The sequence below is a fragment of the Pseudochaenichthys georgianus genome, chromosome 17 (assembly GCF_902827115.2).
Source record: "Pseudochaenichthys georgianus chromosome 17, fPseGeo1.2, whole genome shotgun sequence".
Taxonomy (NCBI): domain Eukaryota; kingdom Metazoa; phylum Chordata; class Actinopteri; order Perciformes; family Channichthyidae; genus Pseudochaenichthys; species Pseudochaenichthys georgianus.
The window spans coordinates 32,231,755-32,248,945 of record NC_047519.1 but is presented as its reverse complement, the minus strand read 5'-3'; the positions used below and the strand labels follow the sequence as shown (position 1 = coordinate 32,248,945).

Here is a 17,191-nt window from a genome sequence, read left to right as displayed (position 1 = left end):
CCTTCTCTCTTTGTTCTTAAATAACACGGTTCTCCCACGGGCACACAGAGACGAGAGAGGAATGGTCTCACGTGGCTGGTGCGTGTGTTGTGTGTGTAAAGACAAAGACAAATGAAAAAAATGTCTTCTTCTATATACTGTACCACCGCTGTAATAGGAAAACTCTGTTCCTGTGACTTTCCTACTTGAATTATCTTGTGTCAGCGCCTCATATCAGAGCATGCTGGTTTGCACGTACACGGCTGAGACATGCTCGCGCACACATACTGTCCTTTTTTACGGCAATTGCCCGGGAGTGTGAGAGATAACAGAAGTATATGACAGAACGCAGAACTCTTTGAGCCCATCTCAGCTTATCTTTCCAATTAATATCTGCCTGTGTGCCGAAGAGCAGGCTGCTGTGCGGCTAATGATCCGGATTACTGCTGCCTGCCGCCCCGCCACTCCCGCTGCATGCTGGAAGACCAATTCCCTTCCAGAGCTGCGATCTGTCACCCATGCCCCTGCGTAAACCCCCTCCCCTCCAGGACCTGCGTCTCCGATCGTCGTGCAATAGAAGGCCTGCTGAGCTCTAATGACAGACGCCTCACACCTCCCTCCTTCTCTGTCTCCTCTGTCACCTTGCTCTCTTGCAGTTGGACTTTTTCACACACTTCAAAACACCATACTGCGTACCCTCGTGCACCCACTTTTCAGACTTCCGCTAACACACACACACACACACACACACACCTCCGTTCCTCCCCCTCCGTCATTGGAAGACGAAGTAGCATAGAGAGGTCTCATTTACAACCAAGGTGGAAACGCACCCTTACCGTCGCCTATTCCTCCTCCCCTTCCGTCACGGTGTGAACACTAATGAAGAAGAGATGAGTCCTCTCCTGTGCTCCCATTTATCTCGGCGGCCAAGGGACATGCACACTCACCCCTGCCTCTCTCACTCTCCTGTCTCACACCTGCTCTGTCATCATCTCTAACGGGATGCACTGCTTTAATAGAAACATAACTTCATTAGCCGAGATGGTTATTGTTTTTGCGAAAGTGTCTCTTGAGTTAGATCTATAGCTTTAAGGCTCGTTCTGCTGCATCCCGGAATCCATGGTCTGTCATTAACAGGAAACAAGTTCATCCTCGGGCTGCCAGTAACTAGACATGTGCAGATAGTTTGGTTGTTTGCCTCCCTGTTCTTATCACAATAAACAAAGTAGGGCTGCTCGATTATGGCAAAAATCGTAATCTCGATTATTTGGGTCAATAATTGATATCACGATTATTAAAAAACGATTATCAATTTACTTTGATAACATGAATTTATTGGAGACATTTTTTTTAACAGTATGTTTTGAACAGTTGATTACCCGAACCTTAAGTATAATTCAACTGAAAAACCAATAATAATAAAAAGTTTAAAATAATAATAATAATAATAATACAAAAATTATTGTTTTATTTCGATCACGTTGTTTTCGTAATCGTTGCGAGCCATAATCGTAATTGCGATTAAAATACGATGAATTGAGCAACCCTAAAACAAAGCTAGTTTTATGTATTACATTTTTTCCAACATTGTTGTTCCCTTTGTTATCTTATCATCATGATACAAATGATAATGATTATGTTTTCCATAAGTCTGTTGATGCTTCTATTGTAGTAAAAAGCACCTACAGCAATTCACTTATAGTATAATTGAAATAAATTAAATTCTAACTTTATAAAATAAACAATCACACAATAAATAAATAACCATAAAAAAAAAATGTTTTGAATGTTGACTTTACCTTCACCACGTTCCTTGTCTTTTTGCTTTCAAGGAAGTCTAAAGCTTGCTGTACATTTCCATAAGAAGGGGAAACCTTGCATACATCTGATAGCTCCAAAGTGACACCTGCACCTTCTCTTTTTTCTTTTCCCTCACAGATGACATTCTCAGCAAGTCCCTATTCAGACCCGATCCAGGTCTCGACGAGCATGACTCAGGATATGGAGCAACCCGAAATGTTGTGGGTCATGGGCCCGGTGCTGGCTGTGGTCCTCATCATTTTAATCGTCATCGCCATCCTGCTCTTTAAGAAGTAAGAAGTTATTTGTATTCTCTCTCCTCTCTGTGTGTGTGTGTGTGTGTGTGTGTGTGTGTGTGTGTGTGTGTGTGTGTGTGTGTGTGTGTGTGTGTGTGTGTGTGTGTGTGTGTGTGTGTGTGTGTGTGTGTGTGTGTGTGTGTGTGTGTGTGTGTGTGTGTGTGTGTGTGTGTGTGTGTGTGTGTGTGGTGTGTGTGTGTGTGTGTGTGTGTGTGTGTGTGTGTGTGTGTGTGTGTGTGTGTGTGTGTGTGTGTGTGTGTGTGTGTGGTTGAACTGCATTGACACTTTTGATTGTTGGTTTCCTTTGGTTGCATCAGGAATGGTAATGAGCGTGCTCCCTTCCTGCACCAGGCTGCTCACACCAGACCGTTACATTCAATGTCCTTACCGTAATATACAGTAAGAGGAGAAAAGTAACCAAAGGCAGATTAATTTGTCTTTCAGAAAATCATAATTGTGAAGTGTCAGTTGAAATGGCAGCTGACGTTGCCTCCCTAATGAAAAGCACAGCGTGGCTGTCAAAACCCCTTAGTTAGGAGTGAGACATGTGTGTTGGCTGCCACCATTGGTCATTTCAAAAAGAAACAGAAGGCTGCAACAGAGGGCTTAACTAAAAGCTCAGTCAATATCTCTTAAAAGCCGTCGCTGTCCAGCACACCGTGGAAACACGCAGGCCAGAAAGGTTCTGGGGTGGTACAAATAAATGGATCATTATAAAACTAGCACATTCAAACATTTGCTGGCTTCTACTTAACTGTTGATTTTTCTTTTCTCTTTATAAAGTGTAGGTTTTAGACTCTCAACCTGCAACTATAAAAGTGTTGCTTCTCACTTAAAGAATGACTTGGAATTGATAAAGATTATCGATTATTTAATCAGTTAATGAACCACTTGGCCGGTCTTTAGGCTCGTTAGTATTTTTACAGAGGAGACCATCCTAATGTGGTTTGGACGCTATAAGAAATACCATCTCGATGAGAGTTTATAGATTGGCTTATTGAGTCCCACCTCCTTATTTTCCCCTGATGGCTTCATTACGAACTCTCCATTTCATATCATACCTATTCTCCGACCTGCCATCCACAGCCTTGCAGACAGCTACGTGGCTGCCAACACCGCCACACTTACAAAGGGACTGGTTAATAATAGGCCTGGAGACAGCACACTGCTGACTAGCACACCCTCTGCCTGGAAGCTCTTTCTCCGTGTAGACACAGATCGACAGGAGGGACTGTGGGGAGGTGGCTGTGTGCCCTTTTCACTGTGGACTGGCAGTAAATGTGCAGGAATAATAACGCTCTAGTTCGGCTTGTTATTGCTACCTACATATACGCCAAGACCAATACAGGCGGGGAACAATGATGAGCTTATTCTAAAAAGTGTGCAGCGAATGTTCAGATAACTTTTTACGCTGTGCTTTCAAGATGTGGTTAACATTTTTGGAAGAGCTGGAACGAGCTTTCTGAAAATAGTACAGATGCAGAACACTGGGTAAAGAAGTTACAGGTTCATATAACTATTACCTATTAATACCCCTCCCTCTCTTTTTGCCCTCTGTGAAAGCAGCAAACAGGAAAGGTGGGTACTTCACTGTTACATAAGTCACAACCTCATCTACCATCACCCAAGTCCCTTTCATTTGTGTTGTGAACTTGGTGGTATGCATCAGCTCTTGCAGGGTCAGCTCCTCTCATATAGAAATAAAAGGAAATGTCTTTAATCTGATCTGGTGCAATTTGAAGGAGATGAGAAGCAGCTGACTCTGCAGTCGTTGATACCTGGGGTCAAAGAAACCCCGAGGTCACGTCTGTGTAGCGGCGCATGTTCCACGTCTAGTGCAAATGCTCCTCCTCAGATCTGCCATGGTTTGTCTCCGTGCTGCGTCTCATTATCCAGCCTGTGTCGGCGCGCCCCTCCAGGATTGGCCCCATCTGAATATGCCAAAGCATCACCTGCTGCTGAATGGCCATTGAGAACTAAATGCCAGACTGGGAAACTGCTGTAAAAGAAACGTTCCCATCTTTTAAGCTGACATTTTCCACCGAGACCCATTCCTTCACTTTTAGCCTTTTTCCCCTCTCCCTGCTTCCTCGTGGCAGGAGGTTCAACAAAGGGCCCTGTTCTATCCTCATTAAGCACACTCTGTTCTGCACACACACTCGCACTGTGCGTGTGTGTTTAAGTGTGGGTATACAGTACTTACATTCTCACACGTCTTAACCCTCACGTTCAGCCTGAGATGAATAACCCCATTCAGATTGCTGCCGTGTTTACTTTAGCTCAGCACTAAAGTGTGATGTAGATTGGCATCTGATTGGGTCAGCCTGAGAGATGAGGGGTCTGGAGAACAGATCACAGATGCCCAACTTTTCCGCCCCCCTCCCCACAGCCGAGCTTAGCACCAGCCGTGATCTCTGGGAAAAGCGGATACGGCCCCGTCACGCTGCTAGCATTAGCTTAAGCCCCTGCAGCATAAGATAACAGGTGGTGGTGGTGTGTGTGTGGATGTCAGCAGATGCCGGCTGTCTGAACATTAGAATACAGGCAGGCTGCGTTTTTCTGTTCCTATCTCCGCCTCATGGACAACGCTACGGTCGACTGAGCCGAGCCAGTCCGAGCTGTTCAGTTCTGGGCTGTGCTAGACTCAGCTAGGCCGGGTCTGGCAGCGCAGGTGCTGCAGAACCGGTTTAATTACCCAGTGTTGTGCCACCCAGCTGATGAGCTAATTACAGCATCCGCCTGTTTTCCTCTCAATCTGGAAAGCAGTAAACACAATGTGTTGTTAGCACACACACACACACACAGCAGCTAAAATCACACAATTAAATATTGTCTACACTCAAACACACACGCTCATGTACACATACCCGCATAGCAGCTGTCACCTATCCAGCAGCAAACAAACCCAACCTTTGCCACTCCGGGAAAATGATAGCGTTTCTTCAAACACATTAAACTCCAGTTGGCAAGGGGCTGATGCCCGGTAACTAGCGTCTCTTGAATCCCTGGTCCTCAGAACAAGTGTTGAGAACCATTAACCTCATCAAATGTGTCATTTCCCTTGCAGTTAGCTTGAGAAGTTGATGCATGTAGGTGTTGTTGGTATGATGTGTTTAACACCTTCCTGTCTGTTTCTGCCACCTCAGGAAGCGGGCGTCTCCCCTACCTAAAGACGAGCAATCAGGTGGGGTTAAAGACTCCCTGCTGGCCAACTCCTCCGACCCAGTGGAGATGAGAAGACTCAACTACCAGACCCCAGGTAATAAACAACGGTCAAAGTATCGTACATATGGCAACTTTACTTCTTGACCTCAGCAACTACCCTAAAATAAACTTCAGCGTTCATGACATATAGGATGGCTGATAGAGATGGAAAGATTCCTGTTGGCAATTTGATGGTTGTGTCAGGATTAAAATACTATGTTATGACAATACAAAACCATCACCTTTACAACTTGTTGACATGAACAGTGTTTACAAGTGGGTATCATGAAGTCATCATAATTCCAATATGACATGGAAACATAATCAACCTTCAACTGCTCTTAGCGCCATAGTGATAAACTGAGGAAAGTTGTATTAGGCAACTTGGTTGTATTTTAGGTGTGTGCGTTTTAATCCGGTGTTTTGGTTCAGTCTGTCTTTCATTACAAAATTGTAAAAATGGTATGCTGCTGTTTGACTGAGGCTTCATTTCAAAATGAAAATCCTCCCTGAAATTCATCAGATCATCCTTTCTTCTCTGCTGAAGGGAAATATCTAAAGGGAATTCATTTAACAGGGTGTCTAAGTATCATGTACTTTCTAGTTTCCCCTCAAATAGTAGATATTGCATTTCGGAATGATAATTCCCTTTTATCAACAACACTCTATACAGCTTTTCCAAAAGCAATCTGCAATGCTGTTCTTTTGATGGATCTTTTGTTTATTAGTGCTTTGCAGCAGGTGTTGCCGTCTGAAATTCATTTGTCCTGCTTATTTTTGTTATTCATCCTCAGGCTGTAAATCTGACCAGCTCTCAAAAAAAGAAAAATGTATCAATAAGAGAAAATAAACAAATCACGTTCACCACCACAGCGAGTGCTGGACGGTAATGGAGTCAGAGTGCATTCACATTCCATCCACGCACAGCGGGGGGGGGGGGGGGGGGGGTTGTCAGGGCGCCCGCCTCAGCATCAGCCTTCTTCCTTTTTCTTCCTGATCTCCTCCTTCCTCCCCTGGTCCTTGCTCCTCCTCCCTCCATCAGCTCCTTTCATTCCCCCTAGCTGGTAATGAGTCCTGCTGCCTCTGATGTCAAGGTGAGCCAGGCGGAGGGAACAATGGAGCTGAGAGAAAATGTCAACCTTGTTGCACGCGCGCGTTTCTGTGTGTTTTCTGTGTGTGTGTGTGTCCCATCTCACGGGTTATTAAAGATCCCATTCGCTGTACACACAGATACACACACAGACACACACAGAGCCCCTTTGAACCCCTGCAGAGGAATTAAACAGTGCTGCCGCTCTAAAAGAACGCTGTTCTCTCGTCCTCCCACTCCACCTCTTTCCTCTTTTGTCTTCCATTTTCCCTGTAGGGTAATCGCTCTCTCTCTTTCTCTCACTCTCTGTCCCTCTCTCTCTCTCTCTGTACATCAACATCTTGACAACCCCTTTCCCCCTCACTGTTTTGCTTCATGAGTGGTGATCAAAAAATCACCAAGGCTGTGTCTAGCTTGTGAAAACGATTGAGATTCCAAGGTTGAGCCGAGCAAATATTGAACCGTCCATTCTTTTGTCCTCTCGCCCTTTCTCCCTTTGATTCATCCTCAGAAGGTGAACATTCCCGCTCTGATTCCGAGTGTTGTTAAGTGGTCTAGCCAATTGCCGCACATATCTAGCATGTTTGCTGAAGACACTTCAGCGGCAGACGTGCGGTTCTTTGAGTGACTGACCTGCTCTATCCTTGCCAGACCTGGTTCACATAGTGTTTGCAAATACCTTACTAGGATCAAATGTGTCTCACTTCAGATACAGCGAGTGGTATATGCAGTAGGGCAATTTACAGTAAGTGGTCACAAAGAACTATTTTAATATGCAATTAGGGGATATTACCAACATTTTGGGTGCACTACATTTAATTCGACCTCCAAATAAAGTGAAGTGCTGTTCCTGTTCCCATATCTCAGTAATTACTTCATTGTTATTATCATAACTGATTTCCATCAAAATGATGACTGAAGCAATGAAAAGGCACCCATAAAGGAAAGGTCCTCTAAAAGTGAACATGTAATGCCCTGTGTTCAGTAGTTAGTTCCCACTAAGCGGTCGCAGGGGAGTGTTTTCAATGCAGGCTTCTGATAAACATCCCAAACACTGCTTGAATTGTCCGGAGGTCCAAAACCACCCGCTGCGTTCTCCAACCCGCTTGAAAGGTTATTTGCAGATACTGTTGGGCCCTGGTGAGATCCTGAGTCTTCCTCATTGATTGAGTGTTCTTCTTCCTCCCTCCTTCACTCTCCTCTCTCCACAGGTCCCAGCTCTCATCGCTGCCCCAACACTCCAAGTTAGTCTGCTCTCTCACCTACTGTGTATTTCCCACACATGCAGTCTCCCCTCCCTGTTCACTCTCTCCTGATCCCATTCCCCCGTTGCCCCCTGACAGACATCACAAGCCCACAAGCTTGTAGCCTCTGGCGCTCCAAGGATGCAACCTCCCACGACACCTTCTTGGTGCGGAAGCAGAGGACTAGATGGTGTCATGGATAGTTGAGCAGTGCGGACAGTTACTCTTATTATCTACGGCTTCACTCTCCATTTAAGCAACAACGCGGCTGTAGAAGACCTGGGTGAACATGCACATACACATACACACTGATGTTACTGTGCGCATAGGTCCCTCAGTGCAATTACAGTATTACATGAGTGTAATTGGTCAGGTTTCATCTTGTGCAGTGGCCATAGATACCAGCCATTAGCATTACAGCATACATGAGCGTACAGCTGTTGCTCATCTAAAAGCAGGAACTTAAGCTGACCAGTTTGATCACGAATTTTAAACTCATCTGTGGGTGTTTGCACCCGCTGTATCTGACTACTGTATATGGATTTCAATGACTACTTTGTTTACGATGTTGCATTTGAGTGTTGCCTCTGTGTTTAGTGTCCTGTCTGTAACTTTGTGTGGTCGTGTTACCACTGACAGGTCTCTCTTGAAAAGGAGACCTTGTGTCTCAATGAGATTTTACACCTGTATAAATAAAGGATAAATAAATAAAAAAAGACCCATAACCGTACAGATGCGCTCAGCCACAAGCACGATTGTTTGGTTTGAAGGCGTTATGCTACATTAATGAGGTGTACCTTTTGGAGCCTCTTCCTGCGTCGCACACAGTGGCTTTCACCACACAAGGCGAGTTCCCAGCAACCCGTTTACGCACAGAGCCTTGAGGCAGAGGCACAGAGGGAATTTGTGTCGGTAGATTAGCAATAACTCTGCGATGAGAAATCTCGAGAATGACAGGGGGAGGGTGGTTGGATGAATCCAGCCCAAGCACTCCAGGCTGGGCCGTAAGATAGTCTATTGTAAGGAAAGAGGTTTTCAAAGAGATGCGTTTTGGCTGATGACCAGTGAGTTTCCTTTTCCTCTGTGGGAAGTGACAGTGTGACTGATTTGTAGAGACTTGTGGGTTCTTGCTCTGATCCCACCGCTGCCACCAATTGAGTGTTGTGGAATCAGAGCGATGTCTGCCTCATGCTTCCCTCCAGGAGCATGCTCACCCAGTCACTCATGTGCATCGCCGTGCCCACCCCACCTCTGTCCTCCTCACTTAGCATGACGACATCAACAAATGTCACCAGCCTGTTTCAACTTGTGAGCTTTCTCTCTCTCCTCTCTCTCTTCTCTCTCTCTCTCTCTCTCTCTTTCTTCATGCATTGTTGAACAAAGTGTACTCTCTTCACCGTTACACAGCCACCTCATGGTCCCACCGGCAGCCTCATTCACCCCGTGGTCCAACCATTGTTTGTGTCGATGTGCGTGTTTGGTGTAGGCACAGCTCGGTCTCACTCTTTTCTTTGTCTTTCCCCCTGTTCCTCTTCCTCCTCTTCCTTTCCCAGGAATGAGGGAACACCCACCCATTCCTGTCACTGACCTGGCCGACCACATAGAGCGACTGAAGGCCAATGACGGCCTCCGCTTTTCCCAGGAGTATGAGGTAAGACCCGTGCACTCATAATGTACGAAAGTGTCCCTCTCTTTGAAGCATATACATGAGTTTCATTTGTATTTTGTCTGAAAGGAATTGTTGTCATTATGCCTCTTTGATCCCATATGCGTGTATTCTAATGGATTATGAAAGACTTCTTTCACAGACATTTGTCAGTCATTTTTACAACTCTATTACCAAACCCACCAGGAAACTCACACTTACAAAGAATGCTGCGAGATGCTTTCTCACAAAACTAGCAGGTGGCGAGTTGCTTAAGCAATCTGTGTGCGTCTTGATGTTTCCCCCGAAGAATGTTATTTTGCAGGCGGCCTCCCCATTGCAACTCGGTGAGGGATTATCTCTTGTCAGTGTTCTTACTAGAGAGAAAAAAGGGAGCACATTTACATTTAAAGTGGCACATAGTGGGTTTGGGGACGAAGCAAGGCCAGGTGAAGAGAAAAGGCATCCGAGAATACAGGAAAACAAGAGCCGTCTTTTATTTATTTGTCCTGAGCGTTCGATCCGTTTTGTCTCATCAGCTCTACTCCTCACATCGATGGGTCTAGCAGCCGGGCCGTTGGAACAATTGTAGACATATTTGCTCTGTTAAAAATGTGAAAATAACATTTATTCCATAAACGTACATTACTGTTATAAACCCTGTGCCATTGTCACAATGAAGACAAATCATTTACAACCTTATATGGTGCGTACAATAACATCCAATGCTATGTGAGTGTTTGGTCTTGCATGAATGAGGTGAATTAAATTAATTCAGATTTCATGCATGAGCTTGTCTTAATTGTAGTACAGAAACTAATGTATTCTAATTTAACAACCATGCAAATCCTACCTTCAAGAAGGTTAGGGTGCCACGTTTTTGTTGAAACTGCTGGAGTGGCATTACTTTGACTTCAATGTCTTTTTGTGGTGATTGTCTTATACTGAGAGGTGTTTCTAATACTTTTCAACCTCCTTTATACCAGTGAGGGTAGACTAAAACATTAAAAAAAAGTATAATTTTGAATATAATCTGGAAGAAGGAGCCATTATAATGTGTAGAAAAATACGTATATGACAATACAGTTTAAATAATAAAACATATTGAAGTGATTCGCCATCAAATTATCTGGGGAGATAATTAGGCCGTGATAAAAGTCTGCACTCAGTTAAGTGCTGTCTTGTGTTACTCAGAGCCATCCAGCACATCACCCTCCCAGCCTGTTGAGTTAGGGTAAACGAATCAGGCCCTGGAAGTGGCTTGTATGACTGCAGGCAACCGGCCCAGCCCCGTTCCCTCTCCGCAAGTCACTCCAAGCCAGGGAAGACCCCCTCCATGGCCCGGCAGATGGACCACTATCTCTGTGCCAGCCGAGGCGGAGCTCACAGCGCTTTGTCACGTTCGCCGGCTGCTCGCGTTGAGCCTTACCCAAAGGAACAGAATTTATAGAGGCTTCACCACTTCCTCTCCCCGATATTTTAGGCGGCCTGACACTTCCTTAGCCACCAACGCCAGTGCACATAACACTGAGCAATGTGCACAGCGGGTAATGAGCAGAATTTGACAATCAGGCATGCTGCAGACCCCCCCCCCCCCCCCCCCGACTGTTTCTTTAACGCAGGAAGCAACATCACGCCGCAGTCGTCATAGCATCATTATGTCCATTTGAAAGCGTTTCCATTGTGTCAGCGAGGACACCTTGGGCGTTTGCTTCTCACCTCTTTCTAGCATCTCTATCTAACTTGTTTACCAGTTGTCATGAGCCGAGTGTGCCCACTGTGTTCACTGAGCTTTCAAATGGCTATGACTTTTTTTGACTGCAAATTAAATCGTTGTCTTCTTACTGGCGGGCACGGACAGAGAAAATTGGCAATGCTGAGCTCATCAGCAGCAATAGGCCTATACCCGCATGACTCTTAGTGCCGAGCAATTTGGAGCTGGAGTGGAACATTTCTTGTATATGCGCACTACACGTTTTTCATATTTAGTTGGAAGACAAATATCATGTATATGACTTTCTCTGGCAATTAACTTTGAATATAACAAAGCTTGTACTGTATATAACCGATTCTAGGCGTCACTTTACGTAATAAGACAAGATCGATAGTGATAACTGAAAAGTAACTGTTGTCACAGGAGAGCAATTGAAAGCAAATCTCCTGTACTTTGTGATTTACAAATTAACTTAAAGTATCTTGATTGTTTTAATTAGACAAACCACACATGTATCAAGTCTAGCTTAGGACTCCAGTGTTACAAATGTTGCTCATCACTTTATGGCCCTGGATCTGAATCTCCACACGCTCCAGGCCTCACCCTGTGCCCTCTACTTTATCATAATCCAATAATTACGATTATTATGAGTGAGCTGTCCCGCTTTGACACAAGATAACCTCTAATAATTAAATTAGTGCTACAGCTCTGTTAAGTAAGTGAAGGATTTTCGAAGGTGTCATTCTGACTCCTGCTGGATTTGCGAGGCGAAAGGTCTGGGGAATTAGTGGACATGGTTCCGGTGTGAGCCGAGGGAGATCGATTCGGAATAACAAGAGACTCTGTGACATTATCGAGCCAAGGGATGGGAGGCCATCACATATCTCCCCCGATCAATATGTATTCAGTCCACTGCCGTCTCAGCCCGGGAGACAAATGACGTAAGCACCAAGGGGTTAGAAACAGAGAGGATAACATGGAGAGGCTGGAACCAAAATGCAAGATAGGAAAGGGCAACAGAAATAGAAGATAAGGAAAGAAAGAAAGACAGAGGATGAGAAGTTGAATGGTTACCGCAGGAGATCATGCATGTGACTTCTCAGAATTAGGTAATTCGATAGGACCGCCCTAGAGGCAGAGGATGAGTGTTTGTGGTCGCCTGCAAGCTTAGCCGAAACCTTTACTCGTTTCCCAGCTGAAATCTATATGTTCATCATGTTGACATTAGGAATTGGAGGAATATGTTTGCGCTGTTTAAACAATCCGTGGAAGGTGGCTTTTAGTTGTTGTTGATTTAAATCACGAAACTGTTTCTTCCTCATTAGCATTCAAGGCATCTCATGTCATGCAAATAATGAACCTGTTGTCGTTGCAGTGATGCGGCAACATGACACTTTAGCCTCTTTCACACAGCCTGTTCAAGGTGGTGCCGTTCGTCTGCCTCGCTGTTCAGTACAAAAGGTACAGAGATGGACTTTGGGGGCATAGTTGCTCAGCCTGGAGACCAGCAGTGGAGATAGTCACAGAGCCGAATTAACGTCTGTGAAAAAGGGGAAACCGGCAGGGCAGAACTAAACTTGCAAACACACACTACACTACGAGTCACTCCTCTTTTGCTTCCTTTAATGCTTTCTCACCCGTGTAGAATGAAAGTGGCGTAGGTTCGTTCAGCAACAAAACAACAGCGGATATTTTTTGCGGAATAAAGAAAAGGGGCCATTGTTAACTGCTAGCTTTACTCTGCACAATCTCCTACACTGTATAAAGCACTTGTAGCACTCTACTGTTCAAGAGACATGATGTGGGTACATGTTCCATTTAAAGGCTTTGTTAACCACACTGCTGTGGAATGGGTGACAGCAGAAAGTGTACTTACACTCTTTCTGTAACACTCAAGAGCCTCCTTTGTGCTTCTGTTTGCTCTCTCCATCTTCCTGTCTCTCATACTCTCATTCCCTCTCTCACAGTCCGTTGATCCGGGGCAGCAGTTTACCTGGGAGAACTCCAACATGGAAGTCAACAAGCCAAAGAATCGCTATGCAAACGTCATCGCCTATGACCACTCCAGAGTGGTGCTCACCTCTGTTGATGGTAAGGGCTCAGGTAACCTCTCCGCCCCGTCACATCGACATACTTCACAAATACCAATGACATTTAGTATGCCTACAGCTGCTTTAGAAATCCCCAGTTGAACCACGTACACACGTACACTGTTGTTGCTGTAATATAGAGTGTTGCAACCTTATCAGATCAATAAACCATACTGTGTAATATAACCGTTAGTTGCTTCGTTTATGTCTTTGTTACAGCGGTTCCAGGCAGTGACTACATCAACGCCAACTACATCGACGGCTACAGGAAGCAGAATGCCTACATCGCCACTCAGGGGCCGCTGCCGGAGACCCTGAGTGACTTCTGGAGGATGGTGTGGGAACAACGGTCCAACACCATCGTCATGATGACCCGACTGGAGGAGAAGTCCCGGGTAAGGAGAGACGGTGTCATTTAGTGTACTATAAAGCGCTGACCGTCATTGACTTCATTCCAGTTAAATCTTAATGACGTATTCATTTACTGACATGTGCATAGTCAAACATTTAATTACACATATTAGGTAATGTATTAACAATAAACAACACATGAAGTCAATCATTAGAAATTGTAAATAGTAAGTCGTAAAAAAATGACTTCCTCATAATGCATTTATGAAATACAATGCAAAAAAGAAGCCAGAAATACTTGACCATGTTGTAGATTTCAAAGCATTTACATGGAGCAGATTATGGTCAAATACAAGGTATGATTGAAGTCACACCCTTTACAACTACTGGTGGCCTCTATGAATCGGATGAAATGTGATACTAGAGGAGAACAGATGACTATCGTGTACAACTCAAGGCCATTGAAGTCAACCGTATCAGACGTATCAGCTGAAATGTGGGCAGAAATGGATCCCCCTCACATATAAATGTATATATTTGTATGTAGTTCAACACCAGGGAAGTAACATTACACCCAAAACAACCTGAAGGCATATCGACACCCGGCCCTACTTAAAAGCAGGATTTGTCAGCCTGATCAAAGTCTCAAGCACTTCAAAGGATATGTTTGTGTTACTGCTTCTCTCATGATTCTTCTGCAATCTCCAAAAACTTCAGTCTAAATCTGTTTGTGAAGAAACATTGCACAACAGCTTTTCTACTGTTTTCCATTTTCCCTCCTGCTGTTTGTTTGCCACTTATGGCTAAATAACCATGGCAACTTTGCATATGATGACAACATACCCTCGACTGAAAATCAGCTCAATTATGAACATGTAGAGTATAGTTACATTTAAATGTTCACAATCATGCAAATTATTGTTCAGAGAGTTTCGATACTTGATTGCTCCATATTTATTTTAGCTACTCTGCGCCTAAGTTTCAGTCAGTAGACATTGTGTGTCTCGTTTGTGTTTGCACTTTCTGAGTTTGACTTTCGAAAGACTCGGCACGCAGTATAATGAAAACTCTGAAGTTGGAGTTAAGAAGATTGTCTCCCAACAATACTGTGTGCTTCCTAAAATACATTCAAGCTAATAAAAGCAAAAATAGAGCATGAGGGTAAATTGAGATCCAAAATTGGGATGGGTTTATTTAATTACCTTCACAAAATCATGCCCATGAATTCCTTGGAGGAAGTAAATCAGTGTGGAGCTCTGCCAGTATGTGGTGCACAGCATTAGTGTGTGCACTCGGTGCCCTAATGAAACAGAGTCCCCAGACTAAGAACTGGAAGTTACCGGGATTGTAAATGAAGTTCATTTCCAAAATCCTAGACATCGATGTTGTTTTGTTTTTAAGGTTGGTTTGAATCATTACCTGAAGCTCATTATTCAGCATCTATAGTGAGTCTCTATAAAGCAATTGTTTTGTCAAGTAAAGCTTCAAATGACTTCCTTCAAATCGTACCATCATCTTTTGCAATGTTGAGCCATCGATGCAATCAATAATTTAAGCAAATTGAGGGCACACTGTCTTTGTGGAACAGAGCTCATGTATTCATACCTTAGAGAAAATCTACACCTAAGATATTCTTCATAACATTCAGTCAATCCTTGAGAGGATATACACCTCCTCACAGACATCCTTCCATGTATTAAGTGTGTTTGAGTGGCAGTCTCCAAGCTTTATGATGGATGAACATGCTCTTTGGCTTTGATCTCAGACTCTCAGGCGCACATAGATGCACAGGAAAAAAACATCCTCACACCACAACACAAGGAACCTAAAGGGAACTGAAATGGCCTCTCAACATGTGCCCTACACACATTGGAGAAGCAATTGGCTAACCAACACTTTGGAGACGGATGTAAAGAACCAAGCTCAACAAAAATATTCTCCATGTTTCTGTCAGGGTATCTTGAAATGTTCAGTATAACATCATCAAATGGTTTGGAGCTGGAACAGCCACACCAGTAGGGGGTTTAATTACCCTCTAAGAAGAGCATGTGAGGTGTCTATCTGCATTGCTGACATTTATACTATTCGAAGACATTTCCATATTATCTGTGTTTACTGCTAGAATAAGAAATGTTTGTGTTCAATTACTCTTTGAACACTGGTTTGTATAAATCACAATTACATTCCTCGCTTTACAGAACAGCGCATTTTTATTTAAATTATAATTAGGCGTCAAACTGTGAATTTAATTGATCAAATTGTTTCTGCGTTAGTCCAACAAAAAAAACAAAATTGTTTAATAACTCTTGAAAAATCCTATCAGACTGCAAACTGCATTAGGCAAACAATGTTTGAAAGTTGCTAATGAATAGAGATTTAATATGACGACGCATAACAAAACACTGACAATACTCCCGATTAGACACATAGCATGCCACATCTTTAGGGATAGAGATGTCCTTCCTCCATTTGAGTCACACACAGACATGTTGAGTGAGTTAACCTTCCACCACCCAGACACACTGATGACTTATGCCAAACAGAGCTGGAGCTTGACAAATATGATGATGAACTCCGGCAGCAGGTGAAATGTAGCTTGGTCTAGCGCACGTGCGTGCGTGTGTGTGTGTGTGCGCGCGCGTGCATGCGCGTGCGTGTGTCCTCTGCAAAAAGGCAAGGCAACGACATGTGAGAGGCAAGGTTCAAAGCCGAAGTGTGTGTGTGTGTGTGTGTGTGTGTGTGTGTGTGTGTGTGTGTGTGTGTGTGTGTGTGTGTGTGTGGGTGTGTGTGTGTGTGTGTGTGTGTGTGTGTGTGTGTGTGTGTGTGTGTGTGTGTGTGTGTGTGTGTGTGTGTGTGTGTGTGTGTGTGTGTGTGTGTGTGTGTGTGTGTGTGTGTGTGTGTGTGTGTGTGTGTGGGAGAATATGCCACCCAACCTCAGACAGCACAGAGATATTCATTACAGTGGTGACTGCTAATCCATATGTTTGTACTGCAAGCGGTTCCCCATCACTCAATTGAGTTTCTCCAGCCAGGTCTGGCTCTGCCTCTGAATGGGAGCTGTCACCAGAGGAGGTGAAATGTGAGGGGGTGAATTTTAGCACATTTTGTTTGTCGATTTGTACCAGCTCGCACTGACAGCCAAGGTGCTTCCAAATGTCAGCTCGCTACTGCGGTATCAATATGATTAGCTTACCCGCGCCACATCCATTCCTCTAATGTTATTCAAATCAATAGCAGACAGTCCTTGTCCCTGCCTGCTATCCTGACAGCCTTTGCTCAATTTCTATATGTAAAAAGAGAGTGGAGCAGTCTTGTAGAAATGCTGTTAACTGACAAACATTTCCCACACACTTCTCAATGTTGGATTCTTTTAGGGAGGGCTATTATCAGAGTTGACTGATTGAAATGGGTTTAGCGTCTCATTTTTGTAGAGTAGGTGGAGGAAATTGTTAAGGACTGTTTTTCCAAACAAGATTTTGGTCATGAAAACATCCACAGAGAATCGACTAAGCCTAGGAGCAAGAAACAAGACCAATCAGCGGGCTGTGCTGAGTGGTTAGATAATGATGTTACTCATCGCCCCTAGTTACTTGCAGACCTTGTGAACAACGATGAAATTAGATATTGGAGTAATCAAATATAGCATGATTGTGCTTCTGCATGGCCTATATTTGACTCAGAAGTAGTTTGGGACATTTTTGCCCAACGTTTAAAAACAGGCCCATTATTATTCCTGTTATAAATCCAGAGACAAACTCCAGTGAAAGCCAGCAGTGAG

At 44.1% G+C, this 17,191-nt stretch overlaps 1 protein-coding gene across 22 annotated transcripts in view; it reads left to right on the top strand.

Annotated features, from left to right (window-relative positions):
• The window catches only part of LOC117461791 (receptor-type tyrosine-protein phosphatase F), a 173,257-nt gene that overhangs the window by 141,997 nt on the left and 14,069 nt on the right, over positions 1-17,191 (top strand). For 8 of the 22 annotated variants that reach the window (XM_034103725.1, XM_034103741.1, XM_034103740.1 and 5 more), the window contains 7 exons: positions 1,918-2,072; positions 3,639-3,653; positions 5,222-5,334; positions 7,581-7,613; positions 9,167-9,264; positions 12,940-13,075; positions 13,282-13,457. In XM_034103725.1, the coding sequence (XP_033959616.1) occupies positions 1,918-2,072; positions 3,639-3,653; positions 5,222-5,334; positions 7,581-7,613; positions 9,167-9,264; positions 12,940-13,075; positions 13,282-13,457 (726 nt within the window). The remainder of the gene's footprint in view (positions 1-1,917; positions 2,073-3,638; positions 3,654-5,221; positions 5,335-7,580; positions 7,614-9,166; positions 9,265-12,939; positions 13,076-13,281; positions 13,458-17,191) is intronic. The other 14 variants (XM_034103749.1, XM_071206373.1, XM_034103747.1 and 11 more) reach the window with 6 other exon arrangements.